Here is a 21,852-nt window from a genome sequence, read left to right as displayed (position 1 = left end):
TTTTTTGTTAGACTCAGGCATACATCATGAAAGTTTCAGGTGTGTTATTCATGTACTGAAAAATAAAGGAATCTTGAATCTGTAGTTTGTTGACTCAGGTATAGATCATGAAAGACTCAAATGTGTTATTCATGTACTGAAAAAAAAATGAATCTTGAATATGTAGTTTGTTGATTCCGGTATATAAAATGAAAGTCTCAGGTGTATAATTTATGTTCTGTAAAAAAAGGATCCAAAAATCTTGAATCAATAGTTTGTTGACTCAAATATATATATATAAAAGAGTTAGGTGTGTTATTCATGTATTGAAAAAAAAAATAAAAGGAATCTTGAATTTGTAGTTTGTTAACCCAGATATATATCATGAAAGACTCAAGTGTGTTATTTTATTTTACTGAAAAAAAAAGGAATCTTGAGTCTGTAGTTTGTTGACTCAGAAATATATCATGAAAGTCTGAGGTGTATTATCTATGTACGGTTTTCTGATACATGTACACATTTGCACATGTGTCAGCTCTCGTGAATGTAAGTGCATTTCTTATAATTATCGCTAGATGGCAGTTTTGGCTTATGTGGTCAGAGGTCACGGCTTACCTGCCAGGTAAACCGTGACCTATGACCCGTCTCTGAGTCTTGTCAGTGTTGCTGTACGGCATATTTTGGAAAGATCCCTTCCTGTATCAAAACTATCCTGAGTAAGTTTTGAATTCTTGTACCTCTTTTTTTTGTTAACATTTACTTTTATGCAAGTTACAGAAGTCGTAGGTAGTAGTCGATACAATACAGAACAATTGTGGGTGACACCTGTTTGGGTGACTCTGCCCCCCTCCCCCATATGTCTACCCTGGATGCCAAACTCGTTTCGGACCGCTAGCAATTTCCTTCGGCAGCCAAGAGCCCTTCTCCCGCGGGTCTAAATTGCCGCTACGGGGAGACTAGCCCGGGGAGAATTTGGCTGGCTTCTAGGGCCGGACAAACCTCTCGGGCTCAACTCCCCCGTAGCGGTAATTTAGTTTAGATAGGCAGGCGAAGGGCTCTTGGATGCCGAAGGAAAATGGCTAACGGCCCGATACCATCCTCCCGAGGCAGGGGTGCTTCCCTACTAACTAACTAACGTATTTGCCGCGGGATAGCTCTGCCGTGGGAGAATGCCCGATACTAGTTTGGCATCCAGGGTACCATATGTCGTAACACGGACGCTGTGTTTTCCTGGTATTGTATTTGTCGAATCCCGTCAATTTTTCTCATATATATATATATATATCAGAGAGACTTAGACAACAGCGAGGAATAGATTTTGAACGCACTGTCTCATGTTACGCTAACTCATTGCGTCGTTGTAATGTACAAACCATCTACAGTATAATCATTTCTAGAGAAGTGGAGTCTCGCTAAGTGACTCATCATGCATAACTTAAAACCAAACAGGGACTGGGTAGGTCGAAGATTCACTGAAGGCTAACTGTAGAAATAAGAAAAACACAATATGATATATAACTAGAGTTCCACGATCTCATACCTTCGCCAAATGTTGTTAGCCTTTATGACTAAGAAATTATAGATTAATCCCCCTGATTGTGCAAATAGGATCCTACATTGCATCAATTATATCTGTTGATCATATTCTACACCAGAAGACAGTCTTATCTTATCAAAGAATCCCATTATAGTATTTCCTCATAAATTATGCAAAGAAGGTCCTTATTTGAATAAGTTATGTTTAATTATGTTCACCTTCACATAACTTTCAAATATCCCAAGTATGAAATTGCAGGCAGTTACCACTATGTATTAAAAACATTTTCTCATTAATTATGCAAATTAAGTCCTCATTTGCATAATTGATATCTGCCTGTATTTCTGCCGTTCCATGTCTAGGATTTTTTCTGTTCTATCAAGTTTTGAGAACTGGGAAACTTATAACGTGTATCCTCAATTGATGTGAAATGTTTCTGTTATGACCAGGGTGGATGTATGCTGCACACCTTCCGCCAGGTGGCGTGTTTGAAAGATCTCCGTTCGAATGTTTCAGTATGGCAGACATGCTGATGGCAGACAGTACTATTACATTTGGCCATAGGAACACATGCTTAAATACACTATTAGAAGTCATCATGAAAGTACTTGCCCATATACTTCAATCTCAATTTTTTTCTGCACCAGGTAGCCTCAAGGGTCTGATTCCCAAATATAAAAGGGAAACAGGGGGTCGACCATGTCAAATTCCCGCCACAGCTGATGACACCAAAACCTCAACTTTGACCTAATTTTCCATGGTATCCATCCGCCTGGCCAGACAAGACCTAACCACTCACATCTCTCATTACGCCCACTAAACTGGTGAAATAAACAAAACTTGACCGAAGTAGGAAAGTTTAGACCCTACCTGTGCCTTCCAGCCCAAAAATCCCCCAAATGGACCAAAACGTTCAAGAGAAAAAAGGATTTTCAAAGGTATTAACTAGGCACTATTTTTTTTCAGGTCTCTACTGCGCAAATGTGGTGTCTGCCCTAGATGGACGGAATGAACACCGGGATTCGCCAGATGCCGTATACAGAATCAGCGATCTAGCGAATTTCAAATCTGAACCAATGAGAAGTGCGATGACATCTTGTTGTGGTGCGAGTACTGTCGGACGCCAGGGTTGGTCACCTAACTGCGCGGTCATAGCTCTCTATGTTTTCGTCTTCTGCATAATCCTTCCGATCTGTTGTCGCAACTGTTACTTCTCAATTTACTACAATCAGGAACTGCACCTAGGTGGCGCTTCTCCGAGTGCTTATGCTAGAAAGGTTAACAACGAACGTATTGTGCAAGCGGAAGCGTTCTTCTCATCACAAAAACGTGACTTACACTTGCCAAGAACAACCAAAGATGTAGAAATGGTCATAGGATTTGTTACAATCAAGAGAAGGGGAGAAATAAAAGATGGAGGAGAGTACGAACCAAGATACCTTCTCCAAACTGTAGCAGGACTTCTACAAGAAAAATTACCAGAGACAACGCATGTTATCATTTGCAACGTGGAAACAGACCCATCTTTACATACCGATGCGGTCTTCTTGTCCGAATTTTTGACTGTTGCATCGAGATATTCGAAGCATGGAGCTGCCAAGCCACCAGGACATCTACAAGACAAAGAAAGAGAAGACTACCTCTTCTGTCTTAACCAAAGCTTAACTTATAATCCTAAGTATGTTCTTCTTCTAGAAGATGATTCCCTCGTTGTACCAGGAGCATTAGATGTCTTAGATTACGTTATAGATAATAAGATTGAGGAAGGACGGTTAAGTTTTGAACCATCAAAAACTTTGGCAAAACTTTACAGTCCCTTGTCACTACAAAGAGATTTTTATTCAGATAAGCAAAGTCGCATTTTCAGGAACATGTTGGAATTACTTAGCATAGGTTTACTTGGAGGTTCTCTACTAAGGATACTGTACTTTCCGGTATTTGTGGGAATCAGAGAGAATTCGAACCAACGACTATTTGACAGGTACTTTGTGGCAAGTTTCGTCTGCTGTGTTTTGGCTGCGCTGGCTGTTTCAAGACCACATTTGTTAGAGCTCAGAAGACTCTCAAAACAACTGTACATGATACTAAAAGCCAATGACTGTTGCACCCAGGCGATTCTGTATCACAAAGAAATTGCCGAGGCTATCGTGTCACAGTTTGAGAAAGGCCTGGTGCCTGACTGGTATCCCATAGACGCAGGTTTGGATCACCTAGCGGAGAAGCTTGGTATTGCACATGTGTGCGTCGAGCCGAATCTGTTCACACATATCGGGATGTACTCAGCTCTGCATGAGGGAGAAAACGTCTATCTTAAGGACTTTTCTTGATAAGGCCATTTTTCTTATTCCAACATGTAATCACAAGACATGGTGACGGCACACAAGTTTTTCAACTTATATTAATGCCGCCACCAACACAGGGGACAAATACATGACAGGACAATACTCATTTTCACCTGAGCGAAGTGAGGAAAGTAGTGTAAAGTGCCTTTCCCAAGGGCATGCGCACAAAATCGGTGGCATGTCAGGACTCGAACCCGGGACCACTAGGTTCCGAGTCGCGCACACTGCCGCTACGCCACATGACCTCACAAAGGCCATGTTGATTTGATAACTGATGAAAGACATTTTTGTAGGCTTTATTTGTTTTCCAACATCTAATCACAAGACGTGGTGACGGCACACTCAAGTTTTTTTTTTCAATGTGATGAGTAACTTAATTTTTGGTACATGTACATGTACCACTAATAAATAGTAAGAGCCGGTATACGATATGAAACAAGCAACCGTTTTCCGTCAGCGACATCACATTTTTGCCTCACAGATACCAGTATGTCATGGCATAGGGTTTGATTCAACTTACTAAATTAAAAGAATGACCAGAAAATTGATTTTGAAAATCATAAAATCCAGTTTTGCTGCCCTGAAATTTCATTGGATGTTCATAACAGGACATTATGTAACATTTTTGCACAAAAATTGAAATATTTCAATGGAATAGAATTATTTAACACATTTGTACAATCACATCACATTTCTGACATTATGGTTGGCGCTAAAACAGCCCACAAGAGGTGCACTTAGTTTACCATATACTAGTACCAGAATGTAAAGAAACATGGCTGACAGCTAAGGCGTCATATATTTTATTTTATCTTATTCACATTTATTTTTCGGGGATTGGGCAAAAAGTTATAAAACTTATCTCAGCCCTCTCCTCACACATAAAAGGAAACAATAAAACAAAGTAATAAGAAGAAGAAGAAATGACAAAGGTACATAATGAGCTGGTGTACAAATCAAAATCAATCAACTAAATCAAACAAAACATCCTGTCTGCAAAATAAAGTTGAAAACCACATCAAATATTTTACAGTTGTTGACAAACGACAATGAGGGGTTACTCCTGAGAATGGTTGAACATAAGGGGTTGTCGGTGACGTCATATATTGAAACCACCTTAATGGTACTTACAGTTTGATTCAACTTACTTTGTAAAGAAAATGACCCAATAAATTGCTTATTGTACCGTCCTTATGTTACATAATGTTACATTATTGTACAAACATGCATATTTAACAGTTTGGTTTTGTCACCACGTTTCTTCGTCATCACAAGCTCTTCTCAGATACCTACAGTTTTGTAGCTGTAACAGGGATGACGTGGCTTCATCTTGGTCTCCATTTTGTTTTTCATTCCCTTCGTCATACAATCCGGCGACATTTACGTAACCAAAAATCCCGCTTTTTCTCGATCTACGGGAGCTGGAAACCCGCGTGCGCATGCGCTGTGCCTCAGATGATCTACGCGCAGTGAGCTGTGATGTCGTGTGCCGTCTGCTTGGATCACGTGATGCGCGTTGCCATGGTGACGAAGAGTCAGACGACCGAACTACTACAGAATTTGACCGAGTACGGAATGATGCAGAAATGGATGTAACAGAAGAAGGAGGTCTTGTTTTCTTCTTAGACATGGCGTTTCCTTTAAGAGACGACGTGAGAAGAACCGGACTTGTCTTACTTCTAACCATCTTCGGTCCGCCTGGTGATGGTTCCGTGGATTTGTTTATACCTTTGACGTCATTTGGCCTGAAATCTTTCCCTTGAAGGTCCGCAAACGACGTTTTTATGTCCTCAATTATAGTCTCTAACTGCTGGCGGCCACTTTCTTTCTCATGGTTGTTGAGTTTGTTGTGCGAAACATCTGGCTTGGGCTCCGCGTTGGTCACATGTTCTTGACATTTGGTATCTTTTGTCGCTTGCACCGAGTTGTGGTTACCGTCATTAGGAAGGGATTTAGAGTTATTAATCTGCCAAAACTTATCGCTACAAATATTGGACTTAGCTGGCCCCGTCCTGCGGCATTCCTTTGAGGCTAGAGTCGTAAGATTGTTTGGTTCCCCGGCTGACCACGTTTTTCGTCGGTATCGGTCCGGATGCCGTCTCCTGTCGCACGTTTGTTGTGCTGCGTTGAGCTCTGTTGTTTCCTCTGATAACGTGTTTTTCCTCAATGTTTTCTTGTCAAACGGCAGCGTGTTCAGACGCATTCTCTGCCGAGATAAAAGTGTTTGCTCGCCGATTGTTCTTTCAGAAGTTTCAAAATAATTAAGCTCGTATCTCACCGGGATGGCTGTAGACGGCCGTGCGGGGAGGCTGTACCTCTGCTTCCTTACGTCAACCCTTGTCCTTATGTCTCCCTCTCCATCTTCAACTTCTGTCAGCTCCTTCTCCAAAGACTTGAGGTTGTAGGCGCTGGGCAGGTTGAAGTCTTGTACGGAAACCGACCGCTGGCGGACGCGCTGTGGTTTCAAGCGCATGATCGGTGGCGTGTCCGTGCCGTGTAACCGCCATATTCTGTCGGTGCTCTTCCGCAGGTTCCTGAAATATTCCTTCTTTAGATTGTCCAGTTTGTTCTGGAGCGCCACGTCACAAGCCCTGTTGGCCTGTTGGACTTGAGAAAACTTCCGACAGAGATGGTCCACGGGTATTCCAGCTGACGACGTCCCTGCCATGATTTCTGAGACAAAATCTGGGACAGTACGTACCGGATAGCTCTTCTATCTTGAGTCTCTTTCCCCAGTCCGAATTGCCAAATGGTTTACCGTTAGTTTTTTTTCTCCAACGTTAGAATGTATGTCTGTTTTGACACATCCAGAACATTTGGCGTCGCTTAAAAAGTCGCTTAACCTATGATAAGAACACCATCAAAACAGCTACCACGTTGCCCGTTTCTGCGTCAAAACATTTCACCAGCCGCGACTAGGGAAATCCACCTGTTCCTTTTGAAGAAAAAAAACAAGTCGATCCGGCACAAACCACGATGTACACAGCGTCTTTCATTCACTCCTAAGTCTATAAATGATGATGTTGACGGATGTTGACTCTTTCAGACGCTAAGACTGAGTCTGTTTGTGGGACGACGTCTCTGTGTGGTATGACTGTCGAGTCCGTAACTCCAGCTGGTTTGTCTTGCTTAGTGTTAGGCCATGTTGATTTGATTATATGGATGACATCCTCTGGGAACCCCATTAAAACTGATGCGAGCGTGCGAATAAAAAATGTTTCGTAAAAGAAGCTGCCTTCATTATGCCAACAGTAGATGGTAGGTAGTTTATAGTATTATTATAATGTATAGATTCATAGCACTTTGCATTAGAATATAGCGTACCAGTATGAAATACTCATGTTTTACATACTGGATATCCTCTTGTGCATTAAGCCCATCTGGGAAAGAACATGCAATAAAGATTCATATCATATCATATCATTATGAAATCTACGTATTCGTCGTACGTGGTCATGACGGTTGAACAAATAACAAGAGTATGGTATGGCGAATAATAGACTCTTCATTTTCATATCTTCACATTTCCTTTTTATTTGGAATTGATTTTGGCACTCCTAGACATTAGTATGGTTTTCCAATATATTTTTTTTAAATCTACGACATATATTTACTAATTTTGCAGCTGCTTTGTACGATTTACAGTATGGCCGAAAACTTTTTAATTTGGAAACGGACACGAAAATTCATGCGCGCGGATGTCATCCACGTAATCAAATCAACATGGCCTAATGTGTAATCACGTTAATGTGTGTGTTGTCAGATTATATCCCATTTGTTCTCACTAACATGTTTGCTGCCCGACAACAAGCCGTAATTACGTATCCAAGGCCACGACTATGGGCACATCTGTTTTGGCGACGCCATCATGATATTTAACATAGCCTGGTCTTACGTGATTGGGGATGTTGGGGGTGTTCAGGCAGGTTGTGTCTTCGGAGGCTCTAATAGCTTCCCCCGCCCAGTGCAACAGACCGTCCCGGTAGGAGTGTTACGCTAATAAGAGACAGTATGCTTGGGGGTTTGGTTTACCCCATCATCAATCTCTCGTGAAATACACACCGGGACGCTAATGTGAGGCGAGCGGGACAGAGCTCTTGCGGCCCCGACCACGATCAGACTGAATACCAGGCTATGATATTACGGCACCATGTGTACATGTACTCTCAAAGTACAATAAAGAATTTCAGACTAAAAGTACACTAAAGTGTGGCATTAATGTCTTTCCGGCTGTCGCCACTTCTGCTAAGCCATTTGATCCTATATTTGCAACCTTTTGTTTATTAAGTACTGAAAGATCAACAGGGTGACGGTAATTTATTCGGCGTTTACACATCATTTCAGCGGTTGTTTGATGTCTCCATGACGCATTTTATCAAATGTATCCCTGGCTACCTATTGTGTGGTGGTATTAATGGCACATGAGGCCACAGCAAGTAATTTTTATGGATGACATGAGCCCGCGCATTAATTTTCGCCTGATTTTGAAAAAAAAAAAACAGGAAATTTTGTTGCCTTCTGACAGTGGTCAACATGCCGAAAATGGGCAAAGATGTCTGTTACCACTATAAAGAGAGGAGACAAGAAAAGGCTCTGATTTATTGTTTTGTTTCTTACTTGGATGCAGCGATATGTGATGCTGGCTGTGTATATGTGATGTTCCCACTGAATCAAAACCATTGAGTCAAAATTTTAAAATGTAGGAACCTTGTTTTTTTTCGGCCCGCCTTGTTTTTTTTCATCCGCTCGCATTAGATTTGGAGTCTGCGGAGGATGTCATCCATAGAATTTACTTGCTGTGGCCAAATGGCCCATAATAACCAGGACACGACAGCTGGAGGTACAGACGACGACGTTATTTTTCACTCCGACCAAGGTTCAGTTAGCCACGATACCAAATTTGTCTCTAAATACAAAAATGAACACATAACCACATTGCTCTACAACAAAGGATTTACTAATTTTGTAATTTATATAAAACTGAGTATGAGTGTCATTTTGTAGTTGATTTTACATTATATAGAAATTAGAGGGATTCCCTCTATATGTATATAAAGTATAAGTTCCCCAGCTTTAGACTTTTAGATGAAACAGAAACATTTGTATTTCTTATGAAACTAGACAAACCATGTATCATTAGCTCCATATGGTTGCATATCTACCATTGCCTAAAGAAGCGAGAAGACGTTGAACCTGTAAATAGTAGTTCACATTAGTAACAATATCTTACATGTAAAATATTACTGTAATTTTTCCGTTTTTTTCATGACCTGTACTTAAACTTGTAAAAGCATAAACGTACAATACAGTGGGGTCGTGTGGTGTAGCGGCAGAGCGCTCGACTCGGAATGAAGAGGTCCCGGGTTCAAGTCCTGACATGCCACCGATCTTGTGCCCTTGGGAAAGGCACTTTACACGACTTTCCAAACTTCGCTCAGGTGAAAATGAGTATTGTATTGTCCCCTGTGTTGGTGGCGGCATTGATATAAGTTTGCACGTAGCTTGTTTTGGGCTATATTTTAAACGCGTCAAGTAAGAAATGGCAGTAAATGTCAATATCAGATAGATTTCCCCATCCAGAATGTTTTTGCTGCCCTTAATGCTACTTCGTTAACACAATGTATCTTTACAATAACAACTGTCAAATGGGAATTATACGGACCTGTGTGTTTTCAGTTTCTCACTGACAGGCTGTCAACTCACGCTCATTATACAATCAAGTATCAAATGAGTTGGTAGGGAACGCACAGACGCACACAAACACACATATATGCACGGACACGCACACACGCGCGTATGCGCACACACACACACAGACACACTCACACATGCACAGACACACACACACACACTCTCTCTCTTTCACACACACACACTCACATACACACGCACACTCACACATGCACACTCACACATGCACACACACACATGCACAGACACACACGCACACACGCACACATGCACACTCACACATGCACACACACGCACACACATGTACAGACACACACGCACACACTCACACATGCACACTCACACATGCACACACACACATGCACACACACACATGCACAGACACACACACACACATGCACACATACACACACACACACACAAGCTCAACTAAGAAAAGTGGATTTGAGTTGTCAAAAATGACGATAAGTAAAATCTCAGCCAAATTGTCATTTGCTTGAAAAATACTTTAATATTTACAACGCACTATATACAATGGCGAAAAACATATGTATTTCGAACGATCACATTGACCAATGGCACTCTATAATGTCCTTGCATTGACGTACGTTTACGTCTATATTTTGTTACTCCACCAGGTATGATGCAATCTTTGTTGGACTCTTCAAACGTAAGCAATGTCCTCTGAAACCGACATTAGTAGGCATTCCGTCGGTCTTACAAGACCATGAATTTCAAAGTACTCCATCTACACCACATGTACTTATTCTTGCTTTTGCGCATAGAATAGATTATTATTATTTGTTATTATTATTATTATTATTGTGGGCCGGCTACTCTCTCTTCGCAGCCAAGGCTGAATTGTGAGAAACTTACAATTATTGGATCTTAATCTCAAGGATCTGGAGCGGCTGCCATTCAGCGCTAACTCTGGTGAACTCAATACGACCCCAGGTGCAGCCATAGGACTGTAAGGTTTGAAAAACTCACACCAGGTCGCCTACTCTTTTAGATAAGTGCGGTGGGTTTTTTTAAGTGCGTGGGGTGTGGCTCTCCCAAACACGTTAGGGAGTGTAATGTTAGTCCAAGGACATTATACACTTGTAGTATAATGCCCTTGGTTAGTCAGACTTTGATTCCAGTCCTTCCTTCTCCTGTATCTCTGTGAACACGTCCCTGAGTGCCTGGGCCAGCTCAGGTTTGCGCATGTTGAGGAGGTGCCTGGACAGCCGCTGTACTCTCTCCGCGTTCTTACAGAAGGGCGTACAGGACAGGGTCTTCCACTTCAGCATTACCTGTAGGCAGTCATAAAAACAGAACGTTTCACGTTAATCAACGGAATAAATCATAACCACAAGCATATATGTATTTTTTTTATTTATTCACATATATTTATTGAGTATTGGGCAAAAAGCAAAAGTTGCTTATAGGCTCAAAAACATATAAAGAGTGTAAAACACATTGACAAGATACATGCATACAATGTAATTACAAGGTGGGTAAAACCAAGATAAATACAAACAAGACAAGTTGTTGATCTATCAATTACGAGAATCTACCCGTACAGTAAATAAAATTCTAAACTACATCAAAAACATTACAGTTTTGTAGGTGTGAGATTGATGTGGACCCTCGAAGTAGTAGAAACATAGGGAACTGTCATTGACAGTATATGTATTGTCTGAGTCCCTGTCTTACATAAAGAACCTTCCCCCCGAACACCAGCCGACCAACGTTGGTTGACGAAGTTCGGGAGTAGTTTTTCAATGCGAAGTTGAGTTAAATTTGAGTCAAGTCTACTGCCAACCACGACCCGAACACCAGCCGACCATGGCCGAACCTCCCGTTCACACCCGAATGTTTCAAACATTTTGGAACATTCGGCTGGAGCAACTGAACGGTAGTCAACCTGGCTGAACACCATCCGACCTTCCTCCCGACCTACTCCCAACTTTGGTTGGGACAGTTCGGTTGGTGTTCGGGAGGCTATCTTCGGCCATGTGTAACGTGGGTACATCATGTATATATATTCAACACACACACACACACACACACACACACACACACACACACACACACAAACAAACAGACGTACACGTACAAACACATGTCACATGCACAAACACATGCATGCACAAACGCACCACATACATACAAACACAAGCAAACCACGCACACGTATACAGACAAACACGTACACAAACACACACATGTGTACAAATACTCGTACACACAAAAGCAGGCAAAACACGCAGGTGTGCACACGCAGACACATGCACAAACATATACACGTACATATACATTGTACATATACAACCAAGAAACATACAAGCACACACACGTACACAAACACATGTACACACCCAACGCATACATCTGTGCTGTCCTGTGGTAGACAGTGCTAGTGGTGTACAGTCTATCGTTGTTGGGGTAGGCTCTCTTCGGAGCTACATTAGCTTTCCCCCGCCCAACTCAAATGGCCTCTCGGAGTGCGCCTGTAAGACCTATAGGAGTTTTGTATAGCCCGGATGCCAGGCCCATGAATATCCAGTATGCATCCAGGCTCTTGTGCATACTGGATGACTTTGGGCCTAGTGTACTATAGTATGGGTCTGGTATTCAGGCTATTCAAGTTTTGCATGGCAGGACTTCGTTTAGCCCGTTTGGGGCTAATTGAACTCCCCATCGTGCAAATCCTACCGGGAGCCTAGTTGAGTTGGGCGGCGAAGAGCTCGTGCAGCCCCGAAGAGGACCCGCCCAGACCACGATAGACCGGACACAATCTAGTGTTCGCATTATCATGAAAGTTCATCTGTGTTCTTGGTATTAATTATAGTAAAATGTTGAACTTGATTCCAACACAAGGATTACACAGAGATCAAATTTTTAACGACGTAAAGTAAGTCTCGTGTGAGTAAGGTCACGTGTCTGTAACGGCAACTCTCGCGAGATTACGTTTTGAAGTGATTGGTCATTAATTATCCTGAAGAAGGTGACAGTGGTCGTTGAAAGTTTGATTTCTGTGTAATCCTTGTATTAAAATAAAGTTCAGCATTTTGCTATTCACGAGTTTCCCATCCCCAGAATGCATTGCGAAAACAGGGGTCTAAATCTCATTTGCATAGGGCAGGAAGGCATCGGAATGATCCCGGTGACGTTAAACAGCTTGCTTTTCACTGTGTTTTGGGGTCGAATTACTATGGGTTGAATCTGACAACGAATAGACACAATGAAGTTTTTGTGTTCTTTTAACATAGAACATGTGGTTTGTAACGTTACAGCACCAGTATAGCGTTACCACTATAACGTTACAAACCACATATTCCAAAAAATTAATTCTCTATTTGTTGTCAGATTCAACCCATAGTAATTTAATTAACGTTAAGCATAAAATGCCCCAACACCTCAAAACACACTGAAAAACAAGCTGTTTAACGTCAACAGGATCATTCCGATGCCTTCCTGTCCTGCAAATGAGGTTTTGACCCCTGTTCTCGCAATGCATTCTGGGGATGGGAAACTCGTGAATGATGTTCGCATGTCGTACCTGGTAGATCTGTTCCTTTGCCTTCTTGGGGTGTCTCTTCTCTATGCCGGTGAACATGGTGTCTGTGAGGCCCAGCTCGCAGGCCAGCAGCATGGGGAACGGCACGGTGATCTGGTTCCTCCTGATGCCGTCTGCAAACTGCCGCAGGAGCCGTAGGAACCGGGCCTCTGCAAACGGGCGGACACAGAGTCAGGATTACGTTTGGTGAAAAGTCATACATATCCAATTTTTGTTGCTCATAGGTTACCACCTGAAGTCCCTGTCACACATTCACGACCTTCCCCCGCCCTCTAGATTTGATCGGATTTAAGCCACCTTATCATCATCATTATCATCAATTACTATAAATCGAAACGAATTTGAGTCAGATTTTTCTTCTGTTCCCTTGGAATTGATTTTGGCATTCTACAAAATTTGCATCGTTTTTTTCCAATATTTTATTTTGTTTTGCAATTTATGGCATATATTTGCTCGTTTCGCAGCTGCTTTGTATGATTTACAGTATGGTCAAAAATGCTTGCTTTTAGAAACGGTCAAAAATTCATGCGCGTGGATGTCATACATATAATCAAATCAAAATGGCCTACGTCTAAAACATTAACCCTGTCTACTTAGAACACACGCTACTTACCTTCAAGCTTCCTCTGTTTGGCCTTCATCTTCCGGTCCTTGCAGAGCCAGCTCCTGATTGGTCGAAGGCCGCTGACGCACACAGACAATGGCGGGAACTCTAGCGGGTTGCTCTGCAGTGACAGGTCCTTCAGACGACCGTGACAGAAATCGTCGAAATTCTCTGGCAGACGCGAGATTCTGTTGTCTTGGAGTTGGAGGATTTTTAACCCTGACAGGACGCATAGCTCGTTTGGCAAGGACCTGATATCGTTACCGGGTAGTTTGAGCTCCCTCAAAGAACCAAGGTTACGCACGGTCACAGGAAGTGACGTAACTCCGGAATGTTCGACGAACAGTTTCTTCAAGTTCGTCAGGGCCCGAATGTCGTCAGGAATCCCGCCAATTCTTCTCCTTTGCCCGCCGAAGTAAAGTTCTTCGAGAGACTTCAGCTTGCAGATTTCTATCGGGAAATGTTCGAAGTCGTTCTGCGTGAGGGCCAAGACTCTTAGATGCTTCAAGTCCGCAATGTCTTCGGGTACGTCGCGTAGCTTGTTTTCGTCCATGGACAAGATTTCCAGATTGAGACACTCGCACACCTGTGAGGGAAAGATCTCAAACTGGTTGCGAGACAGGTAAAGTTCTCTCACCCTCACGTTACCGATATCCTGTGGTAGCTTCTGGAGGTTGTTACCGGCTAGATCTAAGATCTCAACGAAGATCAAGCTGCATAGATTCAAGTTCAAGTCAACGAGAGTGTTCTTGCACAGCCACAACTCTCTTAAAGACGCAAGATCACCAACTTCGTCGGGGACGAGAGTTAAGTGATTTCCACAAATGCTCAGCACTTCGAGACACAGTAACGCGCAGACTTGAATCGGCAGGTAGTCCAGATCGTTCTTGTTTAGTACAAGGCACTTCATGCGGGATAACTGGTCTATGTCGGCTGGTAGAAAGTTGATGTGATTGTCTTCAGCTTCTAACAGTTCGAGGTTGGATAAGGAGCACACTTCTGGTGGAAGTTCCTCGATGCCATTTTCACTGATGATGAGCTCCTTAAGGACCCGCAGCTGTGAGATATCCTTGGGCAAATCTGTTAGACTGTTTCCAACTAGACTCAAGTGGATCAGGTTTGTTAACATACAGACGCTGATTGGCGCGTGTGTTAACTTCAAATTGTTCAACTCTAACGCTTTTAAAGACGTTAGATAACGAACTTCTTGTGGCAGTTTGCTCTTCTTGATGGCTACGTCTTCAATAGACACTTCTTGTATGTCGTTGTCACTGATGTCTAAGGTGTCAACTTCGAGTTCTATCAGTTCCATAGGGAAGCTTTTGAACTCATTGCACTTGAGTGTGATGACTTCAAGATTCTGCAGTTCTGTGAATGCTTGTGGTAGAGCAGCGATGCGGTTTTTGTCCAGACGAAGCTTTTGCAACTGATCAATTCTATTAATGTCTTCTGGTATACATTTCAAGCGGTTTTCATTCATCTCTAAAGTTGTCAAGCTAGTTAGACCGTACGTCTGCTCGGGGAAAGTCTTAAATCTGTTTTTGTTCAACATTAAAGTTGTCAACTTTTTCAGTACAACTACGTCGTCAGGAAGATTGTGTAAACAATTGTCCGACATCTCGATGACTTCTAGGTTCACCATGGAAGTTATTTGTAGAGGAAAAGTCGCGAGACCAAGTCCGTTCAACTTCAGGACATGAAGCTTTCTGAGTTGCACTATTTCCGCTGGTAGTTGTGACAGAGCGTTATCGCTGACATCTAGTACCTGCAGACGCTCCATTGAGCAGATACAAAAAGGAAACTTGTCTAGCCTATTCTCTTGCAGAAAAAGCCGCCTGAGGCTTTTCAGTCTGCGACACGAATCGGGCAGGGAAATCAACTTATTGTGGTTTAAGTAAAATTCTCTCAGGTTGGTTAAGTCACCTATTTCGGATGGCAAGGTTTCAAGCTTGTTGTGGCTTAAGTTCAGTCGGAGTAGATTTGATAGAGTGCATATTTCAATCGCCAAGTCGTGAAGTTCTACACGTTCTAACTGCAACTCTTCTAAGTTCTTGAGTTTCGTAAACTTTGAGGGAAGTTTTGAGGTGGCATCGCAAAGTTTGGGATTGTCCGAAAGTCTAAGTTTCTTCAGTCCCTTTAGATAACACACGTGAACGGGGAATCCCAGTAGCTTGTTCTGTGCGATTGAAAGAACCTTCAGGTTTTTTAGCAAGCGTATGTCTTGTGGAACGCTGACGATGGTGTTGTTATCCACGCTCAGTTCCTCCAAGTCACGTAGTCTGTAGACTTCTTGCGGTATGGCGTGTAAGCCCCTATTTTGGAGATGTAAACAAAGGGATTTCTCTCTCGATTTGAACGTTAAAGATGAGAGCGTGACATCAGATTTCGGTAACAAGGAAAGCAACTGGTCTAACTTGCTTGTAGCGGCGGAAGACGGCCCCACGTTGAGCGGTACCGTATTGGTGGCCATTGTGAAATGGTTGTGACTTCTTGCTATTGCAAGCCCTGACCCTGAAAGAAATGCAACGGTACGGTAAGCACGGATCACCTCTATTTATAGCGCACAGTATACATTTCCACTTGCACTACAAAAACACTCAATTAGGTCAGGCCGAGTGGCTATTCGTTTGGTATTAGCCACTATTGTTCAATTCACGTCAAACGCGTAGCTGGAGTATCAGGTGAACTACCGAGTTAAGCACCTGTCACAAATTCACGAATTCGGCCTCCCAAACACTAGTCGAACGCTCCACAACCATGGTTGGGAATAGGTCGGCAAAAAGTCGGCTGGTGTACGATGAATTCGGCTACTGTTCGGCTGCGCTAGCTGAATGTTTCAACATATTTAAACATTTGGGAGTGTTCCGCTGTTATATATTAGTAGAACACCAGCCAACCATTCGGGAGTAAGAGTAAGTCAGCAGTGTTTTGTGGCGTGTTTGGGGCTCAAATTTGATTCAAAGTTAACTCAACTTCGTTTCTATTCGCAGAGAAAGGACGACGTGACCTAAATTTGGTCACACTTCTCCCGAACGTCAGCCGAACATGGTTGTATGGGAACAAATTCGGGGGAAGGTTGTGAATGTATGACAGGGTCTAGCTATACGGATGTTAGCCTCCATAGCATGCCAAAAACCGCGGGTTTGGGGGGTCTTCATGGTCTTTGGGAGCTTTTACGTGCTATTTTCTGATTGCATATAGACAACATAGCCGGCCTGGTTGAATTACCCCCGTTAGAACTGGGCTAATCAGAAAACAACCGAAGACCACCAAACCCCCAGTTCTATAAGCCTGCTACGGAAGCTAATCAGAAAACAGCCGAAGACCACCAAACCCCCAGTTCTATAAGCCTGCTACGGAGGCTAATCAGAAAACAGCCGAAGACCACCAAACCCCCAGTTCTATAAGCCTGCTACGGAGGCTAATCAGAAAACAGCCGAAGACCACCAAACCCCCAGTTCTATAAGCCTGCTACGGAGGCTATACGAATGTGTTCCGTGCACCTGTGCAGTTGGGTGCCACCGTATGTGTCGCCCTGTGGGCATTTATCGGTCTAACAGAACCGCCCTCGACAAACTGTTTTTGTTGGACAACAAAGATAAGGGGGGCGAGAAGCAGGGCCACCTGGCAAATAATCGTCTGTTAGCCGGCCGAAGTCCGGTGAATTACTCCCCTCTTATTGTGTAGTGGCGCGTGGCGTGACTAGGGTACCGGCACATACCTCCTCAGTATCGGGACAGATACTTGTTGGTTATAGCTACTTAGCGTCAGTTTTCAGAGTGTGCAACTGAATATGTTTGAGAAATTACAACGTTAAACAGTTACACGATCACCCTTTAAACAGTTCACGGGTATTCTAATGTCTAGAGAAAGCGAACGGTGGCTTTTCTACTGTCTCAAGTATTAGGTACACATGATCGTTATGACATAAAATGAACCACAAGGGATAGTTTTTTCCTAGCGATGACTACTGTATTTCATGTGTAGCTAAAAAGCTAGTAAGTGCAATGATTGTCATAGTAGAAAAGCGCCCGTCAAACGAACTACCAACCACTTATGGAATGATATCCATACTTCAGCCTTGTCTTTAAAACTATAAACATGTTATTATACCAGAGACATTATTATACAAAGTAGGTCTCAGTGCTACCAACCTTACTGGGTCCGGGTCTGGTCTGGCCTAAACTACCCCATGGTAGTCCACTGGTCATTCCCTGCGGCCAAAAAATCGTTTGTGGGTCGGCCGAACCGACATGTTTGTAGAAGGCGTGCGGGCTTTGTGAACAGGTAAGTGATCTGTGTGTACCTGTGTGTAGTCTGCGGCGCTGTTGCCATAGTGACAGAGGTCAGAGGTCACCCGCCGGGTGTACGTGCTCGGAAGGGATTGTCTGCTCGGCACGTACATATACGAACTTTGCCGACGCCGATTCCGAAGATGTCCGAAACCCGAGAAACCTCCGACACTGCTCTAAACACTGTACTATAGTATCTTTAAGCACACCTTAAAGCACGCGTGAAGGTACACTTGAATTAAGAAACAGAACCTATACGCTTGCTTTAAGGGTAAGGCCACACCGCCTTAATTTTATGGATGACATCCGCGCGCGCATTGATTTTCGCCTGTTCTAAAAAAAAAGATCATGTCCTTCAAGGCTCTGGCCTGGCTCTAGTCCATAGTAGTTAGCGACAATACGGAGGTGGTAACTCTGGAGGATGGCACCTAGGCTCCCGAAGCCCCACGACTCAAGAACTCAGTACATACCTACAGTGCCGATTCATGAATATCGCAAGAAGCCAGCATATGCCGGCTTGTGTACTGCCGCAAATTCACAATACCAGCTTCGTATCCCTATGGTTTAGTAGTATTTTTATTTTTGGCCGGATTTTTTTTTATTCGCCCGCGCGCACTAGTTTTGGGGTCTTCAGGGGATGTCATCCATAAAATTAACCCGGTGTGGCCTAATGGAACTTAATGCCATAGACAGTGGAACTTGATAGGCAATGGAATATAAAGCCATAGGCACTTACATTCAACATAGAGCGAGCGCTAACATTATTCCTGCAAGAGTAATACTAGTGCTATATTGGTTTTATGATTTACAATTTATGTTCAGAATGTTCAGTTGTTGATTTCCTTATATATGTTGTTAATTTCGTTGACTCATTTTGTTGAATGATTTTTAGATTGTGTGCAGTTGCTTTGTTTTAAGTTTCTTTATTTAAGTTTCTTTATTACATGTATGTTGTATATATGTTGTATGTGCCATGGCCCATATGAGGCAGAAAGGAAAAAAAAAGTTCACAGTCGTTGTGTAAAAAAAAGTAACCGAACGTAACAAGATTATGATGTATTTTCACAGTGGTGTATCGCAAGACCACACTTCCTTTCCTGGTTAAACTACTTAATGAGACATGACACGTACAGGTGTTGCCCATCTACCATGATTACCTGCTAGATTGTTGTATTAATATGTTTTATCAAATTAACGAAATAGTTTTGATACGTGTATATGTGCAGGCCTAAAGTAAGGCATTTTAAGTTGTATTGACTAAGTATTAATAATATAACTTAAGTGTAAATATGCTCTCTTTGTAATGCCATACTACAATTCAGCTAAAAAGCTGCCACTGTATGGTTGTTTTGAGTCGCCACAATAAACCATTGATTGATTGATTGATGGATGGATGGATGGATGGATGGATGGATGGATGGATGGATGGATGGATGGATGGATTGATGGATGGATGGATTGTTGTTGTGTGGATTATGATCTTTAATATATTACCACGGTTCTTATAAGCCTATAGAATCACCTGGGCACAAGAACACTAACACTTGATGTTGGACAGAAACATGTCTTTGCTACACACAAAACAGACAGAATAGTTTCAGAATCACATTATATCATTGTTCACATACGTGCAAATAGAGATATGTGTTTCATGTTATTTTCGTTGGGGAAATTCAAGCGAAACATATCTGCATTTGAACGTAGGGGCCATTTAAACCCAAGAGGGGCAGAATACAAATCATAAATGCTACTTTAGAAAGTATTTCAAAACAGGGATTTCAAAATCAATAGGGACTTAATAACAGTAATAATCATATTAACACCATTTAGATGGAGACTATATTACTACATAATATCATTACAACATAAGCAATATCACATCATGATAAACAACATAAACGCATGAAGATATTGTTATTTTCTTGATTGATATGGAAAAACAAGCAGAAGTAACATAACTGATAGAACAGGAATTATGAGAAGAAAAATAATAGATTTTTGTTCATAAATCGTTTTTGTTCAAACAATTAGAGACTGATCTATCTTATTGTCGAATAGTTTAGGTTCTGCCGTATAGAAACGTAACAGATTGTTATTACATGTACATTGTTTAATTATCGATTGAAATTTAAGCTTTTCCTTGTACCATCTTGCAAAACTAAAGAACGCACATCCGAAAATAAGTTCATAAGGTTGGTAGAACATAGGATATAGGACATGGCTAAGGGGGATATAAACTTTTGGGATAGTGTTCTCGTCGCCAAAGCGCCACCTACATGTACCTCGGCAACATATAGCGGCGAGAAGCAGTACTCCAGTCAGAAGCTGATAGGCATCGACACGTGCGTAGTTGAGAGATTTTTCTGGTTGTGTAAGAGGAAAACCCCGATCCCTAAAATGTTTCTTTCATCACTACGATTTGCATAATTTTGTGTACATCAATTTGAAGTTCAATGTTGTGCTGCCCTGTCTTATGACATCCGTAAATAATTTCATCAGGTTGGTAAACTAATGAATAGCAAAGTTCTTTGATCACAACCATTTATTTTTCACGAGCCGACGTTTCGATGACCGTCTGTCATCTTCATCAGGGAAATTCTGACTGGTTTACTGTGCACTGACGCTAGATGTCCCTATGATGTAACAATGCCTAGTAGCTAGGTATGTCACAATAGCACTACGTTCGGAAATGCATTGTTAACAGTAAAAACTAGCGTAAGTGCACTGTCAACCAAGTAACAGTGCACTGTGAACCATGTAACACCTTTAGTACACTATGCGCCAAGTAACATCTGGCGTCAGTGCACAGTAAACCAGTCAGAATTGCCCTGATGAAGATGACAGACGGTCATCGAAACGTCGGCTCGTGAAAAATAAATGGTTGTGATCAAAGAACTTTGCTATTCATTCTCTTATGACAGTTATTGCTTATCTGTTTCTGTCTCGTTCCGTCGTTTTATATTAGGGTGACCTGCTACGATCTTCAGTAGCATGTTCATAACGCCATTCCCAGCTTGGCCAGCCCAAACCCATGGCCTTGGGGGCAAATGTGAGCCCAACACAAGTGGGTCTAACCCACACCTGTGCCATGGCCTTCCAACTGACCACACATCACATGGAGTAAGGTCTGGTCAAACCACGATGTTATATGTAACACCAACACCCGGTGCGCCTATGTCCGAACTGGCTCCAACATGGCACTAAGAGCAACTTAAACTTCAACAAAACTGCTTCTTCAGACATTTGCTATAATTGTTTTCCCCCACTATCTACAGAAATGCATCAATATCCGCATTTTTTTTCGTCACTTGATCAGATGTTAACACTTATGAGTGTTCAGTCCGTATTCGGGGATAACAAGCATTCGGCTGAAGAAGTTTTATAAACATTTCCCACGTAACCAGACATGATATGACTATTCATCGATCTTCTTGATCAAGATTGTTGATGAAACCAAGGAGGTTTTAAGTTTAAATTCAAACTTAAACTTAAATCTAAACCTGCTAGGAGGTTTTTAAGTTTAAATTTTAGATTAGATTAGATTTAAACCTGCTATTTGATGAGACCAATGAGGAATCATATTTAAATATAGAATACGTGGGAAGTGTCTATATTATTGTAGAAGTTTAAGTTGCCCATGCTCTCTTGTATGTCTTGTACACCACTGTTAGGTTATACAGCGTTGAATATGGTCTTGGAGGTCCCTTGGGTTGTCAAAGAGTCTCTGACACCTAATGGTGAGACAAAAGGGAATAGTTAACAAATCTGTTAAAGCTAGTATTCAGTATGTCTGAAACTTCTATGTTTGCTTTGTACATAGCATTGTGTTTTGTCTTTTTAAT

At 42.1% G+C, this 21,852-nt stretch overlaps 5 protein-coding genes across 5 annotated transcripts in view; 2 read left to right on the top strand and 3 right to left on the bottom strand.

Moving 5' to 3' along the window:
* Positions 1-2,572, top strand: part of LOC109466212 (transmembrane protein 246-like) — a 3,942-nt gene extending 1,370 nt beyond the window's left edge. Inside the window, exon 2 of the mRNA XM_019763879.1 lies at positions 2,516-2,572. Coding sequence (XP_019619438.1) covers positions 2,516-2,572 — 57 coding nt within the window. The remainder of the gene's footprint in view (positions 1-2,515) is intronic.
* LOC109466219 (transmembrane protein 246-like) lies at positions 607-3,843 on the top strand. Its single transcript, XM_019763885.1, has 2 exons — positions 607-695; positions 2,483-3,843. The coding sequence occupies exon 2, from the start codon at positions 2,593-2,595 to the stop codon at positions 3,841-3,843; it is 1,251 nt and encodes a 416-aa protein (XP_019619444.1). The 5' UTR covers positions 607-695; positions 2,483-2,592.
* Positions 3,844-5,017: 1,174 nt separating this feature from the next.
* Positions 5,018-6,562, bottom strand: LOC109466218. Its single transcript, XM_019763884.1, has one exon. It carries the CDS (start codon positions 6,524-6,526, stop codon positions 5,108-5,110), a length of 1,419 nt encoding a protein of 472 aa, XP_019619443.1. The 5' UTR covers positions 6,527-6,562; the 3' UTR covers positions 5,018-5,107.
* Positions 6,563-10,499: 3,937 nt separating this feature from the next.
* LOC109466226 (leucine-rich repeat and IQ domain-containing protein 4-like) lies at positions 10,500-18,035 on the bottom strand. The gene is made up of 4 exons (XM_019763892.1): positions 17,873-18,035; positions 13,728-16,229; positions 13,097-13,263; positions 10,500-10,844 (listed from the first exon to the last, which is right to left on the bottom strand). The coding sequence occupies exons 2-4, from the start codon at positions 16,186-16,188 to the stop codon at positions 10,671-10,673; spliced, it is 2,802 nt and encodes a 933-aa protein (XP_019619451.1). The 5' UTR covers positions 16,189-16,229; positions 17,873-18,035; the 3' UTR covers positions 10,500-10,670.
* A 2,794-nt stretch (positions 18,036-20,829) lies between these two features.
* Positions 20,830-21,852, bottom strand: part of LOC109466225 (TNFAIP3-interacting protein 1-like) — a 32,453-nt gene continuing 31,430 nt past the window's right edge. Inside the window, exon 15 of the mRNA XM_019763891.1 lies at positions 20,830-21,741. Within this exon, the coding sequence (XP_019619450.1) occupies positions 21,678-21,741 (64 nt within the window). The 3' untranslated portion in view covers positions 20,830-21,677. The remainder of the gene's footprint in view (positions 21,742-21,852) is intronic.

The sequence above is a fragment of the Branchiostoma belcheri genome, unplaced genomic scaffold (genome assembly GCF_001625305.1).
Source record: "Branchiostoma belcheri isolate BF01 breed outbred unplaced genomic scaffold, Haploidv18h27 scaffold160, whole genome shotgun sequence".
In the NCBI taxonomy this organism is placed as follows: Eukaryota; Metazoa; Chordata; class Leptocardii; order Amphioxiformes; family Branchiostomatidae; genus Branchiostoma; species Branchiostoma belcheri.
The sequence above is the reverse complement of the archived record's forward strand: the minus strand, read 5'-3'. Positions and strand labels throughout refer to the sequence as shown.